This window comes from Rhododendron vialii, chromosome 6a (genome assembly GCF_030253575.1).
Source record: "Rhododendron vialii isolate Sample 1 chromosome 6a, ASM3025357v1".
In the NCBI taxonomy this organism is placed as follows: Eukaryota; Viridiplantae; Streptophyta; class Magnoliopsida; order Ericales; family Ericaceae; genus Rhododendron; species Rhododendron vialii.
The window spans coordinates 10,606,912-10,633,286 of record NC_080562.1 but is presented as its reverse complement, the minus strand read 5'-3'; the positions used below and the strand labels follow the sequence as shown (position 1 = coordinate 10,633,286).

Here is a 26,375-nt window from a genome sequence, read left to right as displayed (position 1 = left end):
CCATTCTTTTTAAGATAAAAAGGTTCCGATTAGGTACTTAATGATATTCAATTAAGTTGATTTTTTACATAGTTGTTCTACTCGACGAACTCTACAAAGTGAACGATTCAGATTATCGGAGCGAAACCGGAGTGAGTTCCAAAATGGAGTGCAGCAGCATGCCGCTGTCCCCTTCGGTACAGCAGCCCCCCTCCCTCCACAGACGAGATGCTAGTAAATTTAATCCAATTCTACGAAATTCAATTAGGCTCGTGCCATCATGGGATCCCTCCTTGTCTTTGAGGAATTTTTGAATTCACTCAAAATAATCGAGAACATTCAATTTTCAAAACTCGTCGTGATGATTAATCATATCAAAAAATCATGTTGACCGTATGTGCATCGATATGAGTTCAGAGAGTATATATACTATTTAAGTCCTGCTATTGGTAGCGATAGGCGTACCGAAAATGGACCAACGGCCGTGCCGGGCTGTCTCCGGCCACAGGACGGCCGATCCAAGCCGTCCTAAAATTCTAAAAAAAAAAAAACGAGTAGGCTTTTGCGAGAATCAACGGCATCCGATGTGTGTAGGTGCTCGATCCAAACACCCCATTTTTTGTATATACATATATACACGAAAAAAAGATGTTTGGATTAAGCACCCTATACACATCGGATGCCGTTTATTTTCGCGTAGGCTCTCTTGTTTTTTTTTTTTTTGAATTTTTGGACAGTTCGGATCAGCCGGGGACGACCCGGCGCGGCCATTGGTACGATTTCGGTGAGGACCCCATCGGTCCCTATAGGTTTTCTAAAACTATTTTGGTTTGAAACTCATCTTTATCCACATAAATCCGTTTCGAGTCAAATAAAATATTATAGTATTTTGGTTCGAAACTCATCTTTATCCACATATATCCGTTTCGAGTCAAATAAAATAAAATTCGATTACCATGATTTTCTACTATGACTAATGTCCTTATCGAATCTACACCATAAATACTTACGATCATCATAGTCGATCCGTAAAGAATCCAAGAAGACTCCAATGAAATTGTTTAGCCCTAAAAAAATCTATCCGGATAAGATTCTCCCCATTTCATATTTATTGTCAAATTTCACAGAAAAAGATAGGCTACTGATTTTGCCACTTCATTTTTGCGTTAACAAAAAAAAGAGTAGCAAAATCATTTCTCAAAAGATATATATAAAGAGAAATGATTTCTACACTTTTTTTTTTATTATAGCACTCTATTTTTTGTCTTATAATGAAGCTTTTGTGTGTATTTTTTTGGCTAAAAGACAAAAAAAAAAATAGAAAAAGAAGAGAGAGTGTTGAAATCATTTTCCTACATAAATACTACATATTTACAAAATCTGAAATCGATTACTGTAATCTCCATTAATGAAAAAATCCTTCTCTTTAAAGGGCAGACATGAAAATCATCTCAGGTACTGAAGACTTTATCGCTTATCCAAACCAAACCAGATTCCGTGTAATCTCTCTCTCTCTCTCTCTCTCTCTCTCTCTCTGTATGTATATGTAGGAGTATATAAATATATACACACACACCCTATAATATATCATATCTGTATCGATATGTATATCTTCCTGGGTTGAATTTCATCAACGCCTCAACCACCGCCACAAGAAATGATGACGCAATCGCCTCCATCTCGTTGCGTTCCCACGATCCCCCCGATTCGCGCCTGAGATCCGCCACCACCTGCATGTGCCGCCGCCGTGACGATCGTTGCAGGAAAACCTTCTCCTGTACTTTTGATGAAACTAGGGCTGTCGAGCTGTGCCGCTGGATGCATGTTATCGTTAGGGCCGAGATAGATGCCTTGGGGAGGGGATCTGGGGTTTTCGTCGTACCTGGTCCTGCTGGGGCTCTTCGTGGGCCCGTTGATCGCCTTCGTTCTCCGCCGGAAATGGCGGCGCTCGGTGGCTAGGAGGGAGGAGATCAGGAGGCTCCTGGTCTTCGCCTCGGAGGAGGCGGCTAGGGCAGAGCTCGAGGCCTCCTCCGCGTATGTCACCTCTGCCGCAGCTGCTACCGCCGTCGCATCGGAGATTTCCCGGTCAGTGCAGTACCAGTGCGCCGTGTGTTATTGCCCCACCACGACTCGATGCGCTCGGTGCAAATCCGTTCGATACTGGTATGGTAATTCATTGCTTGGTGTCATTTGTTGCTGTTAGGGAAAAGAATTTTTGAATTTAATCAATGTATTGTTACTTTATGTTTTCCCTAGTTTCATTTTTCATGGTCAACGAATTGGGTGCAAGGAATCCGTTCTTTGATGTTAGTTTTTGAGGAATCTGGTGAGAATGTACTCCTTGGGAAGAATCTTAGTTGGGGATTTTAGGATTTTATTTATGAGGTATAGGGTTTCAATTCCGTTTATATACAGTCAACATCCTCTGGACTCGACAATGGCCAAAATGGGTGCAAAAGTTGCAGAACGGAATTTGATGTTCCTCCTAAGTCATAGCACGGATTCTTAATTGATGAGCCCGGGCACTTGGTTGATTCGGGGAAATCATATCAACAGTTTGTCCCCGCAAGTAGAAAGAGTATTCCTGTTGTGATGCAGCAGCTACTGAGATACAAACAGATGACGTGCAAAAATAAGCGATATGCACGTTGATATCATGGCCCCTAACTCACTATCGATGCATAAAAGAAAAGATCTTTAGAAGGGTAAAAATTACATTAACTATTTAAATGTTCATGGTTAGGAGGTTCAGGATTTGGATGATATTCCGGCTTATCAACCTGTTCACCTTTACCTTGACGTTGTGTAAGCATTACAGATAGGAATGACAGCGGGGATTTGCGGGTCCTTATCCCAAACCAGTTGTGCTAGGAGAAACCCTCAACCCTCTCCTCCCTCAACCAGCTATGCATCCCATGCCTTTTTCAATGGACCTCGTCCTGTTTTTTGGGCAAAATTTCTTATTTCCAAGAGTAGCCTTGATGGTGAGTGTCACATTTATGAGGTTAATAACAAGTGACGTTTGAGTGAGAGGCGGCATTTAGCAGATCTATGACATATCTAGATGAACTAACTTATAGTGCGTTGGTATTATGTTATGTCATGGAATAAAAGAGGGATTTTTCTTTGGGAAGAATCTGCTACAGTATATAGGGAGACAATAGGAGGATCTAGAGAGGTTTGAGAAAGATGAAAATACAAAAATCTTTGGGATTGCATGAATGGGGATAATTGTAAGCGTATGCCAATGGTGACTAGAACTGAATCATGAATCGTAATGCGGTCAACATTTCTAACTTTCATGTGACATGTCTCTATGCATTTAGATTTAGGCAATAAATATATGGGTTGAGATCCTTCTCAATAAACACTCTCTCTCTCTCTGAAGATCTTGTGTTCCTTTACCTTTGATGAGACACCTCATAAATTGAGAGATCTGGCGGTGAAGATGATGCCACCACAGAAGACCCAGTTTAACAAATGCTATGACATCGTCTTTGAGGGCTTCACAAATGGCAGAATGATTGCTCTGTTTCTCCTCTTCTTTGTTAGCATTGTATATGCCTCGTGAAATGGTGAAGTTTTACTACCTGAACAAAATCCCTTTCGGGCTCAACCCCTCAATTCCCCTTCCCCATTTGATACCCTACTCCCTTCGGCTTTCCAATGTCACTGCCTCCACTATCGCATTGCTTTGTTGTTAGTAGTTTTTGTATCAGAAATTATGTAATTTATATGGCTTTTTATGAGTTCAATGCAGTCCGCTTGCATTTTGTCATGAATCCAACATTTTGAGAAGACATCAAAGAGTACCATCATCAATGGAGAACATGGTGCAACGAAAATTATAAGAGTTTCAATTCTTTTTGCACATATTCTCATTCAAAATCAAGCCCTAAGCCCCATATCCATTCTCTCTGCCCAGCACTTCGATTTGATTGCATGTGGTTGTTTCATCCAAAAGGCCATGGTTGCGAGAGGTGCCAGATAATGGAAGATGAAGCCCTTGTTTGGTTGTGGGTTTGGAAAAAAAATTGCAAACCCAAATCCACTCATTATCTATATTTTCAATCATTACTTTCATTTCTCTCTCCACTCATTACCCCTATATCCAATCATTAATCTCATTTATCTCTCCCCACTCATTACTCCTATCCCCAATTATTATCCTAATTTCTCTCCTCATTCATTACCCAAAAATCAAACCCAAAAATTTTCCAAACACACAACCGAACAAGGCAGAAGAGAAAGATAGCCGAGAGAGAGGCTGGTGCTTGCAAAAGAGAAAGTTGGAAGATGGAGAGAGGAGAGATTATTCCATGGAGAAGATGTGGGGAACCTCTGTTTTTTTCCAAAATAATCTGTGGGGAGAGTGAGAGAGAGTAGGCGTTAGAAGAAAGGAGAAGTGAGGATAGTGGAACAAAAGTTAGCCTGTTGTATTTTAATGCCGATGATGATAAATGAAACCGGGCCGTTTTGTTTAATCGATTGTGCGCAACGGATTTCAACATTTGGATTCCGAATGTTATGGGGTGGTGGGCAAAGGATGGAAGATGGAGAAGATATGGAGAGAGAAAAAGTGAGACAAGATTTGAACCTTAAAGATATATTATCAATGTGGAGTGTAGACCTAAATAAACAACAAGGTTATTTTTAATAATGATTACATGGTTCAAAAGGTAACAAACTTGCTTCTGTGCCCAGAGATTCCTATTTATATTATAAATTACTTTATATGAATGATCATTCACACAGTGCATGTACATATTTGAATTAGAAGGAAACTTGAAATGAAGATTCATCATAAGAAGCAGTAAGTCCAGGGACGGAAACCAACCTTGTGAAATGCACTGATGGACAAATTGCCTAGAAATGGGCCTCAAGCCCACACAAATAGATCTTGAGTCCATACATGCTGTTCCTCTAGTTGGGTTATGGTTGCTTTCTGTTTTTGGGACCTAGATTCATTAAACGCATTCCATCTAAGATCGCCACATTACTCTCTTTCTAGTTTTTTTTTTTTTTTTGGTTCATTTAGTATTCTTAATGGAGAGACCATACAAATCCAATCTCGCAATGTCTAAGTAACTATTCCTTAGTCACAGTTCTATGGCATATGTACTACAAAAAGCCACCTTTTGTTAAGTTATCGGTGTCCCAAAAGCTCAAGATATTAGGAAATGGGTCCAACAATGTATATCAAGCTATTCAACACCCTCCCTTAAGTGCAACCCCGTCTTGCACGTGGAGATGCAAATTTTTCGTAGATAGATCAAAAAAGAATACAAAGGGGAGAAGAAGAATGCAAACAAAGAAACTTGAACCGAAGACCTCTTGCAACTTGAGTTTTGATATGATGTTAAGTTAGCAGTTGTCTCAAAAGCTTAAGCTGCTAGGAAGTGGGTGCAACGCTATTCAACTTGGGATATAGTTGAGTGTGTATGCCTTGAATTATTTTTGAGAGGATGGTCTCTCTCTTCCTCTTTTCTTTGGGATTTGAGTCTGTGAGAGTAAAAGGCAAAGGACTAAAATGGCATATGGTAACTCTAAAGACCTTAAAAGGATTGCTTGAATCCTTTCTGATGTAGTTTTGGTTTTGTTAAGTACCGTTAGCGGACCCACTATCGTGGATCAAGGCGGAAGACATGCTAAAATCAGACTTTAGGACTTGTTCTTTACTTTTTAGGGCCGTAGCTCGAGGATTTTGAGCCTTCCTTGCTAGATTTAGCAGAAATCAATCAAAAAATTGTTTCTGCAAATTTTTTGCTCTGATCCATTCTATACGGATTCACCTACTGCTATAGTTATTAGAACCTCCAACCATACTATTATCAGTTTTGGTATCAAACCAATTGAGATCCTTAGTTTGCTTTCACAAGTTTTCTGAACATGGTAACTAACGCGAAACGTGATGAGAAGATTCATGCCCACGGTGAGTGGGTTTAAAGTCTTGAACAAGTTGTCAATGGTCCAAAGACCGCCCTTGAAAACCAAATAAAAGAAAACAATGAACGCTTTCAATAGTTAGAAGATATGTTGAGCACTATTTGGAGGAATTTTCTCATGAAAGCCGTCGCAAAGGTATTGTTGATAAATGAACTTCATTTTCAACTGATGAACATGTATTAATTTAACCAATTATTTGAAAAACTACAATTACAGTTAGCATACATAAGCTGCATTCGTGGTGCAACATTTTCCAACCGATAGAGAAGAGGATCATAGTCCAAGAAGGATGAGATAGTTTTTGGCGGCGGAGAGACAATTAGTTGGATATCATGCAACATGATGCCCTTGACAACGTTTGATGGAGAAAACGGATTCATACAGTCCACCTCAATTGGTTGGGACTTAAGGCTCCAAATAAGACCATCGACATGAATTAAGGGGGCAACAATAGACGTTTTTAGTGTCATATGGTCGTCACTATGATTAAAGAGCCAATTAATGGCCACACAAATGTTAGAAATTTAAATTTTAGTTTTTTGATGGGAGGTAGAGTGGTTAAATAAGAAGTGGCTGACTTTCATGGAAAGATGAATCCATAAATTTTCCTCAATTGGTTGCCAGGGGAGATCATTTATTTAGTTGCATCAAGTAATTGATGGAAGTAATGCAATTTTCAGATTCTAAATTAGAGGGAGCAATACACACATGGTGGCCAAGAACGCAAAAGGCAAACACAAGAAAGTGGTAGAGTGAAGTAATTACATGGGATGAATCAAAAACTCTTGAAAAGGGAAAGCGTCTCTATGGTAATGGACTATAAGAAAAACACTTGAATCTTGAATTTCAATTAATCACAACTTCTTTAAACCTATACAACCATATACATGGTACCTAAAAAACTTTGTGGTGAAGTACTTAGGAACAAGATAAGGAAGTCACAAAAGACGAACATGTAGCCTGTTGAAGGTTGGGAAAGAACTGCCACAGTGCCACTTGATAGATTGTATTCAATCTCGTGGATACGTCATCTTAACAATCCAGAAGTTAGCACAAGGTGTCTACCGGGAGACTAATTACACAAGGAAGTCTGTACAAGGTTGTTCTTAAAACATCTGAGATTGTATTTGGGCAACCATGGATGTATGATTAATTTGGCACTTATGACACAAGGGAAAATACATATACATTTGATTGCAAAAGTTGTTTGATCACTCTCCGACCTCAACTAAAGAAAGCTCATGTTTTTTTGCTCGTATCAAGATAATCACCTCAATTAGGGAGGGCCAAATTTTACTCGACCGGGAGGATTGATGAAGTCAAGCTTTAGGAAAGAAACTTGAGGAGGATTCATTTGATTAATCAGCATTTGTGGATGCCAGTTTACGTAGTTTATAGTTATGCTCATTTAGGCATACTTTTATTAGCTTTCTTAGTTGCAAAGGAACCTGCTTTGGAGGTGTGCCCCTTGTAAGGGGCTTGTATGTAGCTCCTCACTTGTTTATGCTGAAGTGAGTGCTTGCTTGCTACGTGTCACTTTCTTGTTCTATCTATCTATCTATATAGAGGTACTTCACCACTAGATAATACTCCCTATGTCCCAAAATCTTGGTCTTTTTTGGGAGTGCGTGTCATTTTTTAATTGATTATATCTTACGATCTATAATCTTTTAGGTGATTTTAAAAACTTTGTATAAAAGAGATCATTGAGATCTATCAAACAAGATCCATATTTGATATAAAAAACATTATAAATTAGAAGATATAGCCAATCTTTTGAGACTTCTAAAAAAGGAAAGAGAACCAAGAATTTAGGATGGAGGTAATATAGGGTTTGAGTATTGGTTTTGAAGAAAGCTATCTTTTATGAATAGAAATGTGGGATTTAGAGTTTATTGTAGCCTTATTGTGCTGCCTTTAAGGGCTTGGTTTTGAGCCCAATAGTTTGTCAATTGCGAGCTTGGCTTGTTGGACTTGCCATAAAATTTGATTTTCTAACCATAATTACTTAACTACATCACTAGTCCAACAAGAAGAAAAGGAGGGGTAAACAACCAAATTCGTTGACTGAAAAGTGAATCAAGATTTGCAGTAAATTGTTGGCCACCCACTATTAGAGTTTGTCCCCCGTTGAGTGATTATTGCCTCCAAAACGAATGAGTCTGGGCTGCCACTCCACCCACCCACTACCAATTGATTTCGAGTTGGATGCTTCAACATAGTATAAAAGCTAGACTTTCAGAGGCTTGTAGACAAGACTCTCTTGATTTGATTGCGCCGTTGTTTGTGCTTTAAGTGCACCTTGTTTCCTTGTGGTTCCTATTTATGAATCTTCCATTTACCTCTCCACATGTGATTCAAGGGTCGCACGTGCAGGGTATTAACTATTAAGAGTTTGCCCTCCATTAACTAATTATCTCCAAAGTTAGTATATGAGTATGAGTGGCCACCATTCTTATTTCATTGCTATTTGTGATTCATGCAATGTGTTCGTATTATTGCTATTTGTGATTCATGCAATGTGTTCGTATTGATACCCACTAAATCGTATCGATATGATAATTATGATTGTAAGGGTCCATACTCCACACTAGTGTACTACGTGGAGGTGTATTGGAGAATTGAGATTAGTGCTACCGGCCTAACCTAACCCTTTGCCCGACCTGACTTTTGGTTCACTTTTCATGTAATGGAATTGGCCTTTTAAATTGTATGCTTGGAAGAGGAAAAACGGAACATTTGTGTGCTCCAATATTGTAACCATTAGTCCCACCGTCGGTATCTATATCTATTTTTGACGGGTTGTGATTATAGTATTATCCCCAAATAGTTCTAATCTCCTTAGGTTTGAGGAAATTCAGACTTGTCAAAAGCAATTTTTTGTTGCTTTTTTCTTTTCCCGAACATGATAATTAGGTGATTTCAAATTTTTTATGGTTTATATCTTCGCGTAGGAAATTATATTTTCTAGAATATATTGAGTCATAGTGGATTTTGGAATTTATTTTGTAGTAGAAGTTTAGGTTTTAGTTTGGTAGGACCGTAGGAGAGCTAAGGTAGTCATATATCTTTATAAGAGCTGACCTTTGTACAAGTAATAGGTAAGTTGGTTAATATAGTTGTTGGAATATTTTATTTGTCAATGGTGAGATTCCGCGTTGAAGAATATATATGGAAGTATTGTCATTACTATTAGATTCCCAGTAGGGGAAACAAGCGACTGCCCAATTGAAGTAGGACTACACAAGGATTTGCTTTGAGCCCTTACCTCTTTGCATTAGTTATGGGTGACTTGACTAGATGTATACAAGATGCATGAATTGTTCGCAGATGATATTGTCTTAGTAGATGAAACTCTTAACAGGTGTTAATGCCGATTTAGAAACTTGGAGAAAAGCATTGGCCTACAAAGAATTTTGAATCTATCGTAGTAAAATGGAGTATGTAGAGTGTAAGTTTAATGGTTGTCATAGTATTAATGTTGATAGATTTACCCTCCAATAGCAAGAATTACTCCCTTTTTCCCGTGATATTGTCCTGCCTGAGATTCCATGCCATTTTCAAACCCAAAATTTTTGCATTTTTGAAAATAATTTTGTAACTTGTTTTTGCACCGTTTGAAAGTATGGAATGGAAGTTTAGTGGAAGTCAAATTGCTTGTGTTGACAGAGTTATCCTAAACAATAGGAATTACTCCCAAGTATGGAATAGAAGTTTAGTGGTAGTCAAGTTGCTTGTGTTGACGAGTTATCCTAAACAATAGGAATTACTCCCTTTGTCCCCCCTTGGAATCCGTGTCATTTTCAAACCCAAAAATGTGGGAAATAGGTTTTTTTATTTTTGGACACCGTTAAAAGTTCTTTGATCCTAGGCAATACAAAATCATGGGATAGAGGAGTACCAAGAAGCGAGCGTTTTTAAGTATATCGTCTCAATTGTTAGCAAGGATGGAAAGATTGCGAGTAATGTAACACAGAGTACAAGTTGGATGGATCAAATGGTGAAGTGCTTCGAGAATGTGTGCGACTGTTCCACCGTAGAATATCTGCAAAGTTGAAGGTAAGTTATACCGTATTGCTGTAAGGTTGGCCATCGTATACGAAGCGGAGTTTTGCGTTACTACGAAACAACATTTGAGTTAGATGAGTGTAGCAGAAATGAAAATGTTGCGATGGATGTGTGGTAAGACTTTGCGAGATAGAATTAGAAACGGAAACTTTCACGGAACGGTAGGGATAACACTGATAGAAGATACGATGAGAGAAAATAGGATAATAAGTTGGTTTGGACATGTTACAATAGGTTTATGTGGTAGTTATGAGAAGTGATATGGTTAAATTGGATGGCAACAGTAAGGGGAGTGGGAGACTAAAATGAACTTTACAGCAGGTGGTTGTTCGCTAGAACTTAACAAGTTAAGGGATCCATCAATGGAAGCTATATATATAGATATCTATATATATAGGAAAAGTTTCAAATGAGGACCTCTTAAAATGCGGACTCCTCTTTCCCATCAAATTTCGATGATCCGAGTCGCTCAATGTGTTTAGAACGTGATTTTAAGGGTTTCCGTGAGAAATCAGCAAAACAAATGACCAGGAAAGGCTTGATTTGAGCAGTTTTTTATTGAACCGTTCAATAAAAAGCTATTCGGATCAAGCCATTCCCCTCCCTATAAGGGCGTCCGCACTCAGCAAAGTGCGGACCTCCCCTTTCCCGATCTAATTTCGATGATTTCGAGCCGCTCAATGTGATCAGAATGTAATTTTAAGGGTCACCGCGAGAAATCAGCAAAAAAAAAAGACTGGGAAGGGCTTCATTCGAGCCGTTTTCATTGAACGGTTTAAAAAAACTGCTCGGATGGAGTCCTTCCCGGTCATTTTTTTTGCCGATTTCTTGTAGGTACCCTTAAATCACATTTTGAACACATTGAGTGGCTCAGATTATCGAAATTCGATCGGAAAAGGGGACGTCCGCACTTTAACACAGTGCGGACGCCCTTAGGTGAAGATTTGTGTGTGTGTGTGTGTATATATAAGGCCTTCCTCTTGTTCGATCAAATTTTGATAATCCGAACCATTCCATGTGTTTAAAACGTGATTTTAAAGGTACACGCTAAAAATCGGCAAAAAATATGATCGGGAAGGGCTTGATCCAAAGAGTTTTTCATAAAAACGCATTATTTGATCGGAAACAATGTCAAACTCATGAGGTCCTTAACTTGAGTTAAGGACGCCCTTAGTAGAAGGGAATTGATATATAAAAACACTCAAAATCTCAATCTCATAGTTCTCAATCAAATTTTGATGATCCGAACCGTTCAATGTGTGCAGAGTGTGATTTTAAGGGTGCCGGTGAGAAATTAGCAAAAAAAATGACTGGGAAAGGCTTCATTTGAGCAGTTTTTATTTAAACCGTTCAATCAAAAACTGTTCGAAACTGGTCGGATCAAGCCCTTCCCGGTCATTTTTTTTACTGATTTTTCTCGGGTACCTTTAAAATTACGTTTTGATCACATTGAGGGGCTCGGATCATCAAAATTTTATCGGAAACTATGAGGTATTTTTTTGGGTGTCCCCGGAACCGCCCCGTATATATACACACACACACACACACAGAGTCCACTTCTTATAAGGGCACCCTTACCGTATTAACGTGCGGACCTCCCCTTTTCTCCCATTTTCAACCAAATTTCGATGATCCGATCCGCTCAATGTGTTCAAAACATGATTTTAAGGGTACCCACAAGAAATCAGTAAAAAAAAATGACCGGGAAGAGTTTGATTTGAGCAGTGTTTATTTGAACCGTTTGATAAAATATAAACAATAAACTGTTCGGATCAAGCCCTCTCCGATCTTTTTTTTTCCTTCTGATTTCTCGCGAGTACCCTTAAAATCACGTTCTTCACACATTGAGCGGCTCGGATCATCGCAATTTGGTCAGGAAATGGACGTCCTTACCTTAATACGGTAAGGGCGCTCTTATAAGAAGATTTGTGTATATATATTATATATACACACACACTAGCCTTCCTGTGGACTCCCTTACATATGCTATGTAAGGACTTCTAATAAGGGCCGTTAGATTGTGTTTTCAATGGTTCAGATCCGCGAATGGTTTATAACCATTTATGACCAACCCCTTCCCAGTCTATATTTTTTTTTTTTTGGCTGATTTCTCGTGGTAACCCTTAAATCACGTTCTGATCATATTGAGCGACTTGGATCATCGAAATTCGATCGGAAAATGGGAGGTCTGCACTTTGCTGAGTGCAGACGCCCTTATAGGAAGGGGACTGATATACACTAGCCTTCCTGTGAAGACTCCCATACATAAGTTATCTAAGGACTTCTAATAAGGGCCGTTGGATCGTGTTTTCAATGGTCCAGATCCGCGGATGGTTCATAACCACATATATATATATATATATATTTCAATATTATGGAGCACGAAGCCCTCAATGGAGAATACGGATTCACATAGCAACCCTAAGGCCCTGTTCGGTTTTGGTTTTGAGAGAGGTTAGAGTAATGAGTGGAGATAGATATATAGAGAAAATTTATTGAAGACCGTGCCCAGGGGTTTTGGGAGAAAGATATATAGAGAAAATTTATTGAAGACCTTGCCCAGGGGTTTTGAGACCCAAAACAAACACGGCCCAATTGTTTGTGACTTAAGGATCGGTTGGGTTTGATTCAGTAATGTTGCGATTCTGCACATTTGTTCTAGCTGAGACTTTAGAAGAACTTAGTTCTAACTTTGACCTACTTTTTCTTCTTCTACTTTTCTAAGTTTTCTTTTACACTAGTTTATAATAATGACAGCCACAGCAACCTTGAAGGCATTCCAAAACTTTATTACTTCTTCCGAAAACCCCTGATCGTCATTACCTTAACCCTTCATCTGTGGTGTCTAGGAATAGTTGTGAGCATTAACTTTCACTATCTTACCAAAATTTAGCCTACGACCAAATTGAAACTTGAACTCATCCAATACCTTTATTTGTACTTTCTCAGCTATGAAATCCCTCTGTTGAATCCCTTGCAAAAAGGGGACTCCTTGACTGTAATCTCAAGAAGTTGTTGCAATAGCAGTGTTGAGCCAAGTCAGTTGGTAATTTGAGTGCTTCTAGGTTCCTACTTTGAGGCCTTACATGGACTTGGTTAGGAGTAACGGGTGTTGGTGCGATTTACGATTAAGTGCAGGATTCATGCAAAATCGATACAATCTCTTGTGAATCGAGTTCGGAAGATAATCTGTGATGAATCTCTTCACAGACCGATTCACACTCTGATTCACAATTTAGTACAATTCTGGCGATTCTTTAGAGTGCATCTGGCAAATTATGGACCATTTTCACTTCTTCTATCATGAAAAGAAATCTGTGTCCGTGCTACATAGGTCTAGGCAGCAGCTGTGAAAGTAGAATTGCTTGATGTTTTTGCACACTCTAACCAAATAACCAGCATGTTTCTACAATGAATGCTAGATCTACTTGTTTTCTGTGTCGTTGGAGTTCTTTAATGTTTGCAGCTACTCACATGACAACTTAATTGTTGCAGCTCTGGTAAGTGTCAAATTATTCATTGGAGACAAGGGCACAAGGAAGAATGCCGTCCTTTTACCATTTCTTACCACATCAATGACACAGGAGGGGGCTCCAGTCAAAAGGTGTTGAAGCAGGAAGAGGATGAGATATACGGCGGCCGCTTTGTGACCAATGGGAGGCAGTTCGCTGAGTCAGTTGAAAACTTCCCTGCAGAACATGCATGCTTCAAACCAAACGGCTCTCCTAAAGTTTTCAATGGGAATGATGATAGTGATGAGTGCCTTTCAGATGGGGAAAGGACAACTTCCAGTTCAACTGAAACTGAGAGATCAGAGGCACATCTATCCCCTAATATTTCCCCCCATAAGCCTGAAACATTTTCTGTTAACAAAATGGATCAAAACGGGCCACCATCTTCAAAACTCAACACTTCAATGGCTTATGTGGATTGTCTTACTAGTCCAGGTAACTTGAATCAGCTGAAACCCAATGGCACTCATCACAGTATTCAGCATGGTTCAACAAGCTCATCGGGTTGGAGTGCAGATGGCACCAACGAATCTTCATTTTCTGAGCCTTCTACCCCCTCTTCTGGTTTCTGGGAAGGAACTCTAACTTCCGGTAGGCCCAAAATTGATACCCTTGATGATTCTATTCAGTCCAGTTCCAATGGGGATGGTAATGGCTATATGAACAATTCTCGGTCTTGTCGTAGTTTTTCCTTCAACTCTGACAGTCATCCCGCTCCTCCTACAGATGTACGACATACTGATGCCACTAGATTTGCATCAGATGGTGCTCCTTCAACTACTTTGGGCATCAAGAAACCTATTGACGGGGCTACTCTATCAAAAGAAGTACGTGGCGATGCTCCAAAGGGCAGAAACTCACCATTATTGGTCCCTGAAAAACTTAATCGTCTGGATGTTGACACTAGAAGTGATCGACCTGTATCTAAATCCAGAGACCCTAGAGACACAACTTTCATGAGTATGCATCCTCCAAATGTCAGCAGTATCCGGTCCTTGAGTCTTGAGAGGTCAAATCACATGATTAATGGAATGAAAACTAGTCTGCATCCATTGGAATCTAAAGAAGGTGGATTCTTATCACCAACTGCTTCTGTTACTCATATTCTTCCGTCTAGTACCAGAAGGTCACTTCAGGGTGCTGTTGCTGCTAGTTCTTCTGAGGTTGGAAGCTTTTCACCAAATGCTAGAAATGGCTTGACAACATCAATGCGGAAAGTTGTTGACCAGCTCCGAGGCTCTAAATCCTCACAAGAGCATCAGTCGGTGGTTGGGAGTGAGAGTGTTGGAAGATACAATGCCAAGGTTTGGAAAGAATCCTGTTATGTTATTTTGTGCCAGCAACTTGCTTGTTTGGGACTTGATTCCAGGATTGGATGTCTTCGTTTTTACAGGGTCTGTTTCCTTATGATCATTTTGTCAAGCTCTACAATTGGAACAAGATTGAACTCCGGCCATGTGGCCTTACAAATACTGGGAACAGGTAAGTAGAACTGTCCCTTATTTCGGGAAAGCTGTTAGAAAGTGCCAAGTTGTCCATTTTTCTCAAAGTTTTTGGTGTAGCTTTAACCCTGTCTGATGTGGTATTTCCACTGTTACGTTTTATTTTAACATCCTTTTCTGCCATATAATCTGTCTATCTGGTATAAAATGAAAATTGTATATTCAAGTAGTTGATTCTTGAAAAGCAGCATCAATTTTTGTGTTCTTTTATGCCACTCCCATTGTCCCATATCGTTTGTCAGAAAATTATGCGCTTTGTTGTATAATCTTTCAAGTTTTTTCCCTTTAACCATAAGAACTATTTGAGATCTTTTGATTGGTGGATTATCTTTTCATCCTAGCAAAGGCACTAGTTTCCGCAATGCACAAACCATATGTGATGGAGGGACTACTATATGTAGTTGAGTCCTCTTGGTGGTGGTGATGTCATATTGACCTTTGTAATGCAATCTTCCCATTGTACTGTCGATTACTTATTTGAGTGCGTGGGTGTTGCTCTAATTAGGCGAGATTAAGCAAAATTATTAATTTCAAGAATTAGATTTATTGGCTCTACGCAGAGCATAGAGATATCTCCAAATTGTTTTGTGTTACCTCATTAAGCTGTAACTTTTTATAAGATGGTTTTAGTGACTTTCATTTACTACCTTTGGATTATGTTGGCAAATACATTTCAGTAACACCTGCAAGTGCAAATGCCCCCACAAGCATGACGTGCTCTTCTCTATCTTGCATTTGATAATGTATGCTTCTTGATGTACTTGTGGGAAAAAAGCAAAATAAGCATGCTCGTAGTAGCATTTGGTGGTATATTGCCATTGTAACAAGAATAGAACGGCTAAGATGACAAATTTTCATGTGGTGCCTTATTGTCTAAGGAGTGAGAGCTGTCTTGTCATATAAACACTGATTTGATCAGATGCATTCATGTATCATATTATACATATGTTGTTTCAGTAACTTCATCGGTAATCATAATTTGCAATGGGACATCAAACTTTATATTCTCGACACTCCGGAAAAATAATGGTCTATGGCTTTAAATATAGGAATATTAGTTTGTGGTAGACCTGTATGGACCGGCAGATCCGATCCGAAAAATCCGAATCCGATAACGTCGATCCAATAATCCGAATCCAGTAATTCAAATACGGATCGGATCGGATCGGATTCTGATTAAATCCGTCATCAATCCGATCTGAAATTTTATTTTTTTAAAATTTTAAATTTAAAAAAAAAAACTGTAAATTTTTTATTTTGAAAAAAAAAATTGTTTAAGAAGTTGTATTTTTATTTTAAAAAAAAATTTTGGATTTTTTTTTTTTTATTTTGCTAAAATTTTTGAAGTAAAAAAGTTTTCGGATCGGATTCGGATTTTCGGATCAAATCCGAATTTTTCGGTTTCGGATAACCACTATCTGATTCGAGTCTTATCGGATTCGGATTTGTCGGATCCAGCCCATTGACAGGCCTAGTTTGTGGCTTTGTGCTCATCCATTGATACAGCTTGTTTCATTTGGTTTGTTTTTAAAAGCATCTTTATGTTTCCTAACACAAGTATGTGTATTCTGTCCAAATTACTGCAGCTGTTATGCTAATGCGGTGCTCCAGTGCTTGGCATGTACCCCACCTCTCACTGCTTATCTTGTTCAAGGGCTTCATTCCAAATCATGTACATTTCTAATCATGATATCTTTGTTGAATCCGTTGTTTTTCAGATTTTTTAATGCCATGTGTTTTTTTGTCTCCCATTGTATCAATTTCCTTTATTTTTCTCTTCAATGTAAGGTGGAAGGAAACAATGGTGCTTCACCTGTGAATTTGAGAGTTTAATTATGAAGGCAAAGGAAGGGAGTACTCCACTCTCTCCAATTGGGATACTATCCCAGATTCAGAACATTGGTCGTCACTTCAGTAATGGGAGAGAAGAAGATGCGCATGAATTTCTGAGGTGAGATTACTTTTGATTTGTGGAGCCTGGCTAGCTTAATTTAGGGGCTTCTGATGTCTTTGTGATTCGTCATGAGGAAATATTTTGTGAACCACTAAATGAATGACATTGGCAGGTATGCTATTGATACGATGCAATCTGTTTGCCTCAAGGAAGCTGGAGTACATGCATCAGGATCTTTAGAAGAAGAAACAACTCTCATAGGCCTTACATTTGGGGGCTATCTTCGATCAAAGGTAATTGGCCATCTAGTTTTCAGATCTTTTTACAATTAAATAGCTCTCCCTATATCTCTTGCGCAACAAATTGTTGAAGTTCATTTGAAACGCTGTGGGAAACATTCCCATCTGGAATCCTAAATATTGCACCTTGCAGATAAAGTGCATGAAGTGTGGAGGCAAATCCGAGCGGCATGAAAGGATGATGGATCTTACAGTTGAAGTAGAAGGGGACATAGGAACTCTTGAAGCAGCCCTTCGACGATTTACCGGCACTGAGATTCTGGATGGTGAAAACAAGTACCACTGCAGCAGGTTGGTTGGTTTGATTTTTTCTTGAAACTCTTAAGAATTTTTTTTTGTTATATATGTGATTACAAGTACCTCTTTCTCAGCACATTGGTACTTCATTTTGATAGAGCCAAGCATTGCAGATTTTTCTTGGTTATGCATCATTGCATTGTTTCTTACATTGTTGAAATGAGGATCGGAATGCTTAAAAATTGAATGCTATTCCAGCATCTATCAGGCTTTACGTTCTTGGTAAACTCTGAGGGAAAGTGTTTACTATCATATGGCTTCAAAATGTTATGTGGTTATCCCTTGGAAAGAGAACTTGTAAACTGCATGGCCATTTGGCTGGTTAACTATCAAGTCAAAATGTGTTGGCCAAGTCCGTCTGAGTGGAATTCTAGGAGTTTTGGCCTGAAGTTATGCTGTATTACTAGTTGCTTTCCTGTAGGTCGGTAAATATTTTAAACTCTGTCGTGAATCATAGTTTTATCCGTTAAGTCGACTGAAATTGTTGTGCTTAAAGCTTCCTGGTTATGGCTTCTATTTACTGTCTTGCTCTTCATGTTGGATGCTTCTTGATAAGGTAAGAGTTCTGGTCCAGTTTAATCTACAGTTTTGCTCATCATTTTCGAGATTTACATATTATTTTTGGATTAATGACATGGTAGCGGTGGTGGTCATAGAGTTTCGTGATGGGACTAAGTTTCATTATATATTGTTTTTCTTTTGTTTCCTGTTCTTCTTTAGAAAGTTAAGTGCTGGATGTGAGTACCAGTATTCAGCTGTTTGGAACTCTCTTGTCCTTCAATTTTGAATTTTGCATACTCTCAACCTCCCATTTTGACTTTTGAAGAAACAATACCCTATCTCTTCATTTCTTGTTATTCTGTTTTTTTGGTGGACTCTTCACTATATTTGACTCTTGGGTGGGGATGTGTCCTATACTTTCCACAGGACACCTTTTAAATATACATTGTTGCTACTTGCTATAATGGAAAGTTCCTTTTTTTATTTCATGCTAAATAAAGCTTCATTTTATCTCTCAAAAAGTTAGAAATTAAAAAATGAGTTTTATATTTGGATGTATATCCTTCTATTGGAGTTTTGATGGGCCCAGCCCCTAGATACGACCTGAGTCTATGTCACATAGGTCATTGTCCTCCACTGATCTTTTGGAAAATATGAGGTGGCCTACGAAGCCCTTGTACTTGGGTTAGTCAATGGCAGAAGTTGAAACTGGGTCTACATATGTTCGAGAACGTCATAGAAACTAAAACCGGCAGTATGCTTCTCTTATTTCTTCTATTCAAGATGAATTGAGGCTTCTTTTTATGTTGGGACGGTAAGGACATTCGGATGAAGTACTGACTTTATCAGTTTGTAACAGATGCAGGTCCTATGAGAGAGCTAAAAAGAAGTTGACAATACTGGAGGCTCCTAATATCCTTACTATAGCACTAAAGCGTTTTCAGGTAACCTTATCTAGCAATTGAATATGATGTTTTGGTCTAGGTTATGTTTTTAATGGCTCCTTACTTTGCATGACTTTTACAGTCAGGAAAATTTGGAAAGCTTAATAAGGAGATCAAGTTTCCGGAGATTCTGAACCTGGCCCCATGTGTGAGCGGGACAAGTGACAAATCACCTATATACAGGCTGTATGGGGTGGTGGTTCACTTGGATGTCATGAATTCCGCATTTTCTGGTCACTATGTGTGTTATGTCAAGACTATCCAGAACAAATGGTTCAAGATTGACGACAGCACAGTATGTTCTTTTGCTTGTTGATTAGTTCATTTAGCCTTTTTCGTGGGTGTTATTTCTAGTGTATCTGAAATTTACATTGGTACTTTTATCATATGATGATTTGAGTTTTTGGCTTCTGGTCCTTTTTCTGCATTTCAGTTTTTTTTTTTGAAACAGCAACAGGTTTATTGAGAAACTTGATATTGGGTACATCAAGTAGGGGGAGAAGGGAGGGGAATGCAAAAACTTTTCTGCATTTCAGTTCTGGTAGCTCTGGTAGCATTAAGTAGACACCCTTTGTGTAGTGATTAGATTTGTAATGCTTCCATTTGCTAAGGTTTGAAAGAAATTAAGAAACACCTGGGTGAAGATTTTATCAATTATGATTAAGCTGTTTAGTGCAGGCTTAGGTTTGGTTGTTAAGCACGGGAGCCTAACTACTGTGTTCCACTATTAATACTTGTCTTCAAACCTCATGACTACAGGCTTTTTTTTCTTTGCTCAATAGTTCCATTGTCTTTGTTTCAAAAATCCAACATTGTATTTATTTTAGATCAAGATATGTACAAGTGTCCGTATATCAAACATTTCTGGATATTGCACGATCCGAACTATCATACACCAACATAGCAGTCAAAAACTCTAGACCTTACATTTTTGAGACCCTTTATTTCTGCTTAAATTTTCCTGTCATCTCTAAACATCAAACAACCAACGTTTACAATTGATGCCAATCAAGGCATTTTGTTGAAGAATTGGACCTCATGCTTTTTATGGTTGGGTATAGGTCAAGGCTGTGGATCTCGAAAGTGTCTTAACAAAAGGGGCATACATGCTTCTATATGCTAGGTAAGATATTTGTGTTTGCCTTTTGTTATGCAATGAAAAAAGAGAGATTTGTCTTTCCTTTCCAGGTTATCTATTGGACGACTTTACCATTTTTCGCAGGTGCTCTCCTCGTGCCCCGAGATTGATAAAGAATTCAGTAATACCAAAGAACCATGCATTCAAGTCAAGATCCCACCCCTCAAGTCCTTGGAATCCCCCTGGACCCAATCCTCTAAATGATGAGACTTTTACCGAGAACTTATACCCTAATTGCATGAGTAAGCCTCCAATCCAGACAATTTTGGAAGAGGACTCATCAAGCGACAACTCATCCTCTATCTTCTCGGAGGGATGTTCCTTCAGTAGTGATTCCACCAAATGGGACTCTACTAGCACTGATAATGATTACTTTGAGTCCTTTTTTGGCGATTTGGGACGCAGCTTAAGTAGCCCGTGGCGGAACTTGTCAGATTCTGATTCTTCCTCTTCGTCTTCCTCTCCCTCCCCTTTGTACTCAAGGCTTTCACAGAATGTGGAATCGGGTACGGATGATCGAGGCTTTTGGGGAAGAAGATTACCAAGTGTGAGAAGCAATTGGGAAGGTAAATCTAGTGAACCCTTTTTGTTTTCTGATGACCAAAGTAAACAGTGTAGGAAAAGTAGTAGTTATAGGGAGACTAATTCAGGCAGATTAGGATCCTCTAACCCTTCTTTTAGAAGATCAACGAGGGAAAGAACAGAATGAGCCTTTTATTAGAAAGTTTTTTTTTTTTTTGAAGCTAGAGATGGGGGAAAATAAGAGTTGGGGAGGAGGGGTTAGGGAGAGGCTGTATATGTTATAGTAGTACTCTTGCTTTGGGGCTCTGTCTTTGGGAATCAGCCATCATTTTGTCACTCTCCTCCCCTTTATATGTATAGTTTATATATAAGATGCAATTATTCCAAATTTGTACAGAGGGATGGGACCTTCAAATAGATGACCTTTCTAATTATCGACATTAATCTTTAGATTTATTCCTTGGCATTCTGTTTTTGTTGCTATTTCCCTTCAATTTCTTTGGGAATTTACAAGTATAATTTTTTGTGTTGAGTGGTGTTGCTATGGAACTTGATGTCAAAAATGTAAGCAGGAAGTCTGCATGATCTCTCTTTTGTAAGAGTAGGACCTCAGCTTGTGTCCAATCCCATTTCCATGGAGTACTCTCTCCGTCTCAAAATTTGTGTTCCGTTGGCATAGTGAGAATTTAAAAAAAAAATACAAAATTTTTAAGAAAAACTCAAAATTTTCAACAATTTGCCAGATATCAAATGGTTCTTTAAATTTATGAAAAAAGTTTTGAGTTTTTTGTGAAAAAGAGAGTATTATCTTAAGTTATTGTTTTGTGGACCAAACAAATATTTTGGCATTGAGGTATTGCTGATGAAATTAACACAGAATGACCGATCATTCCCTGATTTTATCTTTTTTATTTTCACTTCTTTGTGAAGATTTGCTGATTTTATTGCACTTTGTCCAAAACCAACACGCCCACCTAACCCAACTAATAAGTCAATCGGTGGCTTCTCGGCGGATTTTCTTGGGTCCGAGAATGTGAGAGGCTCATGGCGGTGTGAGCCATTGTCTGGTGGTGTTGTGGTTCACGGCCTGGTGTGGTGATGGGTTGATGGTGGTTTCAGAGCTTGTTTGATCTGCTTTTAGTTAGCGTTAGGAACCGGGCTGGGCTGTTTCGGCCCTTGGGTTTTGAGCTGTAGATTCTTATTTGGGCATTTAGGCCCTTTGTTACTATTCCTTTAATTGTCTGATCTAGGTATTTTATGATCCATAGGTGTTCGGGTTTGGCCCGTTTTTTCAGGCTATGCCCCACAGGTGTTTGGACTTTGGTCCATTAGGTGTTGTCCAACTTTTGATTAGAATCTCCATCCTTTCTTGATGTACTCCTATCAAGTTTTTAATAAATTTGTTGTTTCAAAAAAAACACCTACGGGCGAAATCGTGGGGCGTTTGCCCAACTTTAAATTTATTTTACAAACCACATTTGAATTGATAATCAGTATTAAAAGCCAATTAAATTGATGCTCACCAATATTATTTCTTATGTTTTATTTTTTTTTACCCAAAAGCAAAAATAGCACCCTCCATCTCTAAATAAGTGTTTGGCGTGCAAACCTAAGCCTTACAAAAGATGAATGTTTTTCGTTAAAAAATCTAATTTTTTTCCACAATATAATAGAACTCATTGTCATCTATTGATTTGTGGAAAAAAAATTGATTTTTTAACGAAATAAATGCATTTTTTTAAAGGTTTAGGTTTGTGCGTCGGACACTTATTTAGAGATGGAGGGGGTAAGAAACACAAGGAAACACTTGTGTTCGGATTTCAAAGGATAAGTGTACTACGAGTTATAGATGTGACCTTTTAATATCATGGATGTGACCTTTTTAGATCTTATCATTTTGATGTGAACCGTTTATTTTATTAAGTTGATTAAATATTGGAAGTTATACTATAACCTAACATCTATACTTTTTTTTTCGGTGCGATGGAAATTCAACATCTATGCTTTATAGTAGTCTATACTAAAGCATGCAGTTACGTAAATTAAAAAAAGATATTCTTAACTCTCTCTCCTACATGGATTTTTTTTTTAGTTTTTTTTAATCTTTCATTCATTATTCTACGGTTTTTACAAAATGTAAAACATATATTCTAATTTCGCTTGAAAAGGAAACTTTCTCCAATCAAGAACATAACAAATAAAAGAAAACAATTATACTTCTTTCTTTGAGCATCCGCAATGGTAATAATCAAAACCAATAACCAAAATGTGACACGTCAACATTTGATTATTCATTTAGTCCATAATTAAACTTAATAATCTCTACCTCTACACTGGTTTGTTTTTGCATCCTCAACCAAAAAACCCCCCACAATACACAATCTACATTTGTCCAATCGCATACGAGTTCCAATCACTCATCCGACCACACTAAATTATTCGTCTCGATGAGACAATTCCAACATGGGGTGTTTTTGAGTTATTGAGTTTTGAGTTTGGTTATTGGTAAAAGTTGTTAAGTTTGGTTATGGAATGGGTGAAATTTGGTTATTTGCTAAAAGACTTGTAACTTTGTTTATTACAATATGAGATGTTTTTTGAGCATTGTTGTTAAATTTGATTATCTATACCCATTTGTTTATTACAATGTGGATGCTCTTATACTGAATTTCATCCTTTTTTTTCTTTTATTTACGACTAATACACAATTTTTCGTATAACATAAAATAGTATATTTTGTCGTGAATTATTTTTTCCTTAGTCCTGGTGCACTTGTCATAAAATACTTTAACATACGATTATTTGAAATACTGTAAGAACTTTGAATCACTTTTGCTTTAATTATATTATTATAAGACCTTATTGAACATATTTCTCTCTATTTTTTCCCTAACAATATGCAAAAAATTACACATTATCAAAGTAAGGGTCCATCAAATACAACGCGTGGAAATTAAGCACAGTGAAAAATGAATATGTTGTCATTCATGATTTTTTTTTTCATCTACGCATTTCATTATTCTGTATTCTGATGAACGATTTTCACATTAATTTATAAATGAAAAATAAAGTGTGAAGGAAATATATTCTTGCTTTGTGAAGGAAAATCACTCAGTTTTCCTTTTCTTTTCATTCTTAAAGCTCCTCCACAAATCATAGATCAAAACACAAACTTATAAATCCGAGCATCACTTTCATATTTAGAATAAAAATACTAGCATTCAAAACCGTCATTGCACAGGCTTTATTTAAAGTTAATGTGAAACTATCTGCTTTCTTCCTTTGTTTTTTTTTTTTTTGTTTTTTTTGTTGTAAAATTTTCTTAATTTTTTCTGCGAGAATATATATATACACGCAAACACTCATATGCAAGAAAATCAATTCTTTTAAAAAGGAGAGTAAATTCGAAGAGCCGTCCGTGCCGACTCACCAATGATGTACAATGTCATTATCAATGCTTGAAAATGTGTTTTGTTTCATTATGCTACCGATCTCCGATCGACTTACTTTTTTATAGAGTTAATTACCGCTGATTATTCTAACATCAATCTCTCTCAAAGTAAGCCCCAGGCCGGTGACCATTTAGCCCAACTAGGTACATTGTTTTGACCCAAGATAAGAAGGATATATCCTTTTTTTGTTTACAATTCAATCCTGATGCAGGGAAGCGTATAAGAAAACTGATAATCGAAGCGATAAGGACAATCACAAACTCGATATTTTAGAGAAACTCTCTCTGACTCTTTTCTTTATCATTAATCAACTGTTTAGCCCTAAGGCATTAAACTGAATATAAAGGAACCCTAGAAAACATAAAGAAACAATACTGAAATTAATTCGGACCCACAAACTAGACGGGAAAACAAAACATCAGAAAAAAGAATGGGCCTAATTGGACTTTCCTACGGAAAGTTATAAGAGCGTAAATAATAGCCCAAAAACGGATCGAAGGCCTAAACGGCCTCAGAAGGCTAAAAAAACACACCGCACAGGGCCTATGGCGCTGTGTTCTGACCGTCGGCCCATTTCCAATCGAACCCAGGCAAGCCCGACGCCTAATTCCAAATCAGTAATATTACGAAAATACCGGTTAGTAGAAATGGGCTTTGGCATGCTTAAAATGAAACTCCTCCTCTTTGGCTACTGCATCAAATCCACACCAGATGTCAGTGATCTTCGTGCATGCATTGCTTGGGAAACAAGGACCAAAACCTAAACTTTCAAAAATGGGCTTCTGTTGTTCTCTAAAGGTCTTCACAAATACTAAGACTCTTGCCCCCACCACTATCGATAAGCTTATCTTTGTTCTCTAGTTTTTTCAGAGCATTTCCAACCCATTATCTATATAACTCCATTTAAGTGTATCAATTTACTCCAACCCATTATCTATATCCATCTCTATTTGAGAAGACTCTTGAATTTTTTTTTTTTCTAAGTTTAGAGGGAAAGAGTGAAATATTAGAGTTTTAAAGTGATTTTTTGAGAAAAAGAGGTAGAAAATAGAGTATTGGGTTGGATTTAAACATGAATAGTGAACTCTTTCTTAATCATTATTTGAATAAATTGCATTATTCTGATACTCTCAAGTACTAGAGTATTGGTTGGAGATGCTCTAGAATTGGCTATAACCTCCACTCCGCTATCTTCTACGACATGGTGCAATACTCATTCATTAACGCAACAATCAAAATAGGTAAATTGAAATAATGGCAACCGTACGACAATTCTGTAGCTGCACCTGCGTACAATGAATTTGAAAATTAAATTCATATGGACAAAAAGTCGATACTCGAATAAGTTGGTTAATAGCATTATGATCAGGTAAATTCTAATAACATGTGATGTGAAAGAAAAAGAATAAAAAATTGAAAAAAGAAAGGTAATAACTAATAAGTACCGCCACTCTTTCGAATTTTACATTGGCAACCAATTGGAGTTAGCTCTGTTGGCTAGAACTTTTGCATTTCACTAAGAGATTAGGAGTTCGAGTTTCCCACCTGCATATGAGTGTTCTTCTATTTGTATTTATTGATGTTATTTCTCCCCTTAATGAGGTTTGTAGTTGAGTTGGGCTTATATATTTATCATGTTAGTTCACTTGAGCTTAGTTATCTCGTGGACTCTCACACTATGGATGCAGTATCCCGTAATTTGTACTTTGTACTTTATATATGATGTAAAGATCTCTCCTACCGATTGGCAAAAAAAATTTAAAAAAAAAAAATCTTACATTGGCAGGAAGGAGTGGGAAAAAAAGAGAGAGCTAAACTGTATCTGTATGGTGCATAATTATTACTACTAATGGCAACACATGCTTAATGTGCCAAATGACATCATTACTAACCTTAATATACTATTTCCACTCACAAAAGCAGCCTCACGTGGATCAGTGTTGGCGGTTGATTACCAAGGAATAATGTGAGAAAAAGCTTAATTAATACTACTATAGGGTAGAGGTGAGAAAAAATCCGTCAAATCACGAATTCAGTCCAAATCAATCCAAACCGAAAGATTTGGTTTGGGTTTTTAGTAGTATGGTTTGGTCATGATTTAAAAAAAATTAGAAACCGCATTATATGGTCTGGTTTGTGGATTCACGTACACGGTTATGATTCCAAACCGATCTGAACCATATATACTTATTATATAATTTAATTATGATTCACCAAATAAATATGGGAGCCTTAGTCAACTACTTTTCCAATTATTGATCCTATTAAATTCATCGCAACTCATTCCTAATTTTCTATAATTATTAATTTATCATACACAA

At 37.7% G+C, this 26,375-nt stretch overlaps 1 protein-coding gene across 2 annotated transcripts; it reads left to right on the top strand.

Moving 5' to 3' along the window:
* The first annotated feature begins 1,391 nt into the window (after positions 1-1,391).
* Positions 1,392-21,068, top strand: LOC131331380 (ubiquitin carboxyl-terminal hydrolase 17). Of its 2 annotated transcripts, XM_058365300.1 has the most exons (12): positions 1,462-2,142; positions 13,489-14,153; positions 14,232-14,809; positions 14,899-14,987; positions 16,594-16,679; positions 16,796-16,958; positions 17,074-17,194; positions 17,334-17,491; positions 18,858-18,942; positions 19,025-19,237; positions 20,004-20,065; positions 20,165-21,068. In XM_058365300.1, exons 1-12 carry the CDS (start codon positions 1,826-1,828, stop codon positions 20,787-20,789), a joined length of 3,162 nt encoding a protein of 1,053 aa, XP_058221283.1. In that variant the 5' UTR covers positions 1,462-1,825; the 3' UTR covers positions 20,790-21,068. The 2 variants fall into 2 exon arrangements, with proteins under 2 accessions (XP_058221282.1, XP_058221283.1); XM_058365299.1 differs by having other exon boundaries at positions 1,392-2,142; positions 13,489-14,809.
* Positions 21,069-26,375: the final 5,307 nt, after the last annotated feature.

Coding starts and splice junctions, on each gene's coding strand:
- LOC131331380 (XM_058365299.1), top strand. CDS start 1,826: ATGCCTTGGGGAGGGGATCTGGGGTTTTCGTCGTACCTGGTCCTGCTG. Junction 14,810..14,898: donor TTGGAAGATACAATGCCAAG/GTTTGGAAAGAA, acceptor TCGTTTTTACAG/GGTCTGTTTCCTTATGATCA. Junction 19,238..20,003: donor TCAAGATTGACGACAGCACA/GTATGTTCTTTT, acceptor GGTTGGGTATAG/GTCAAGGCTGTGGATCTCGA.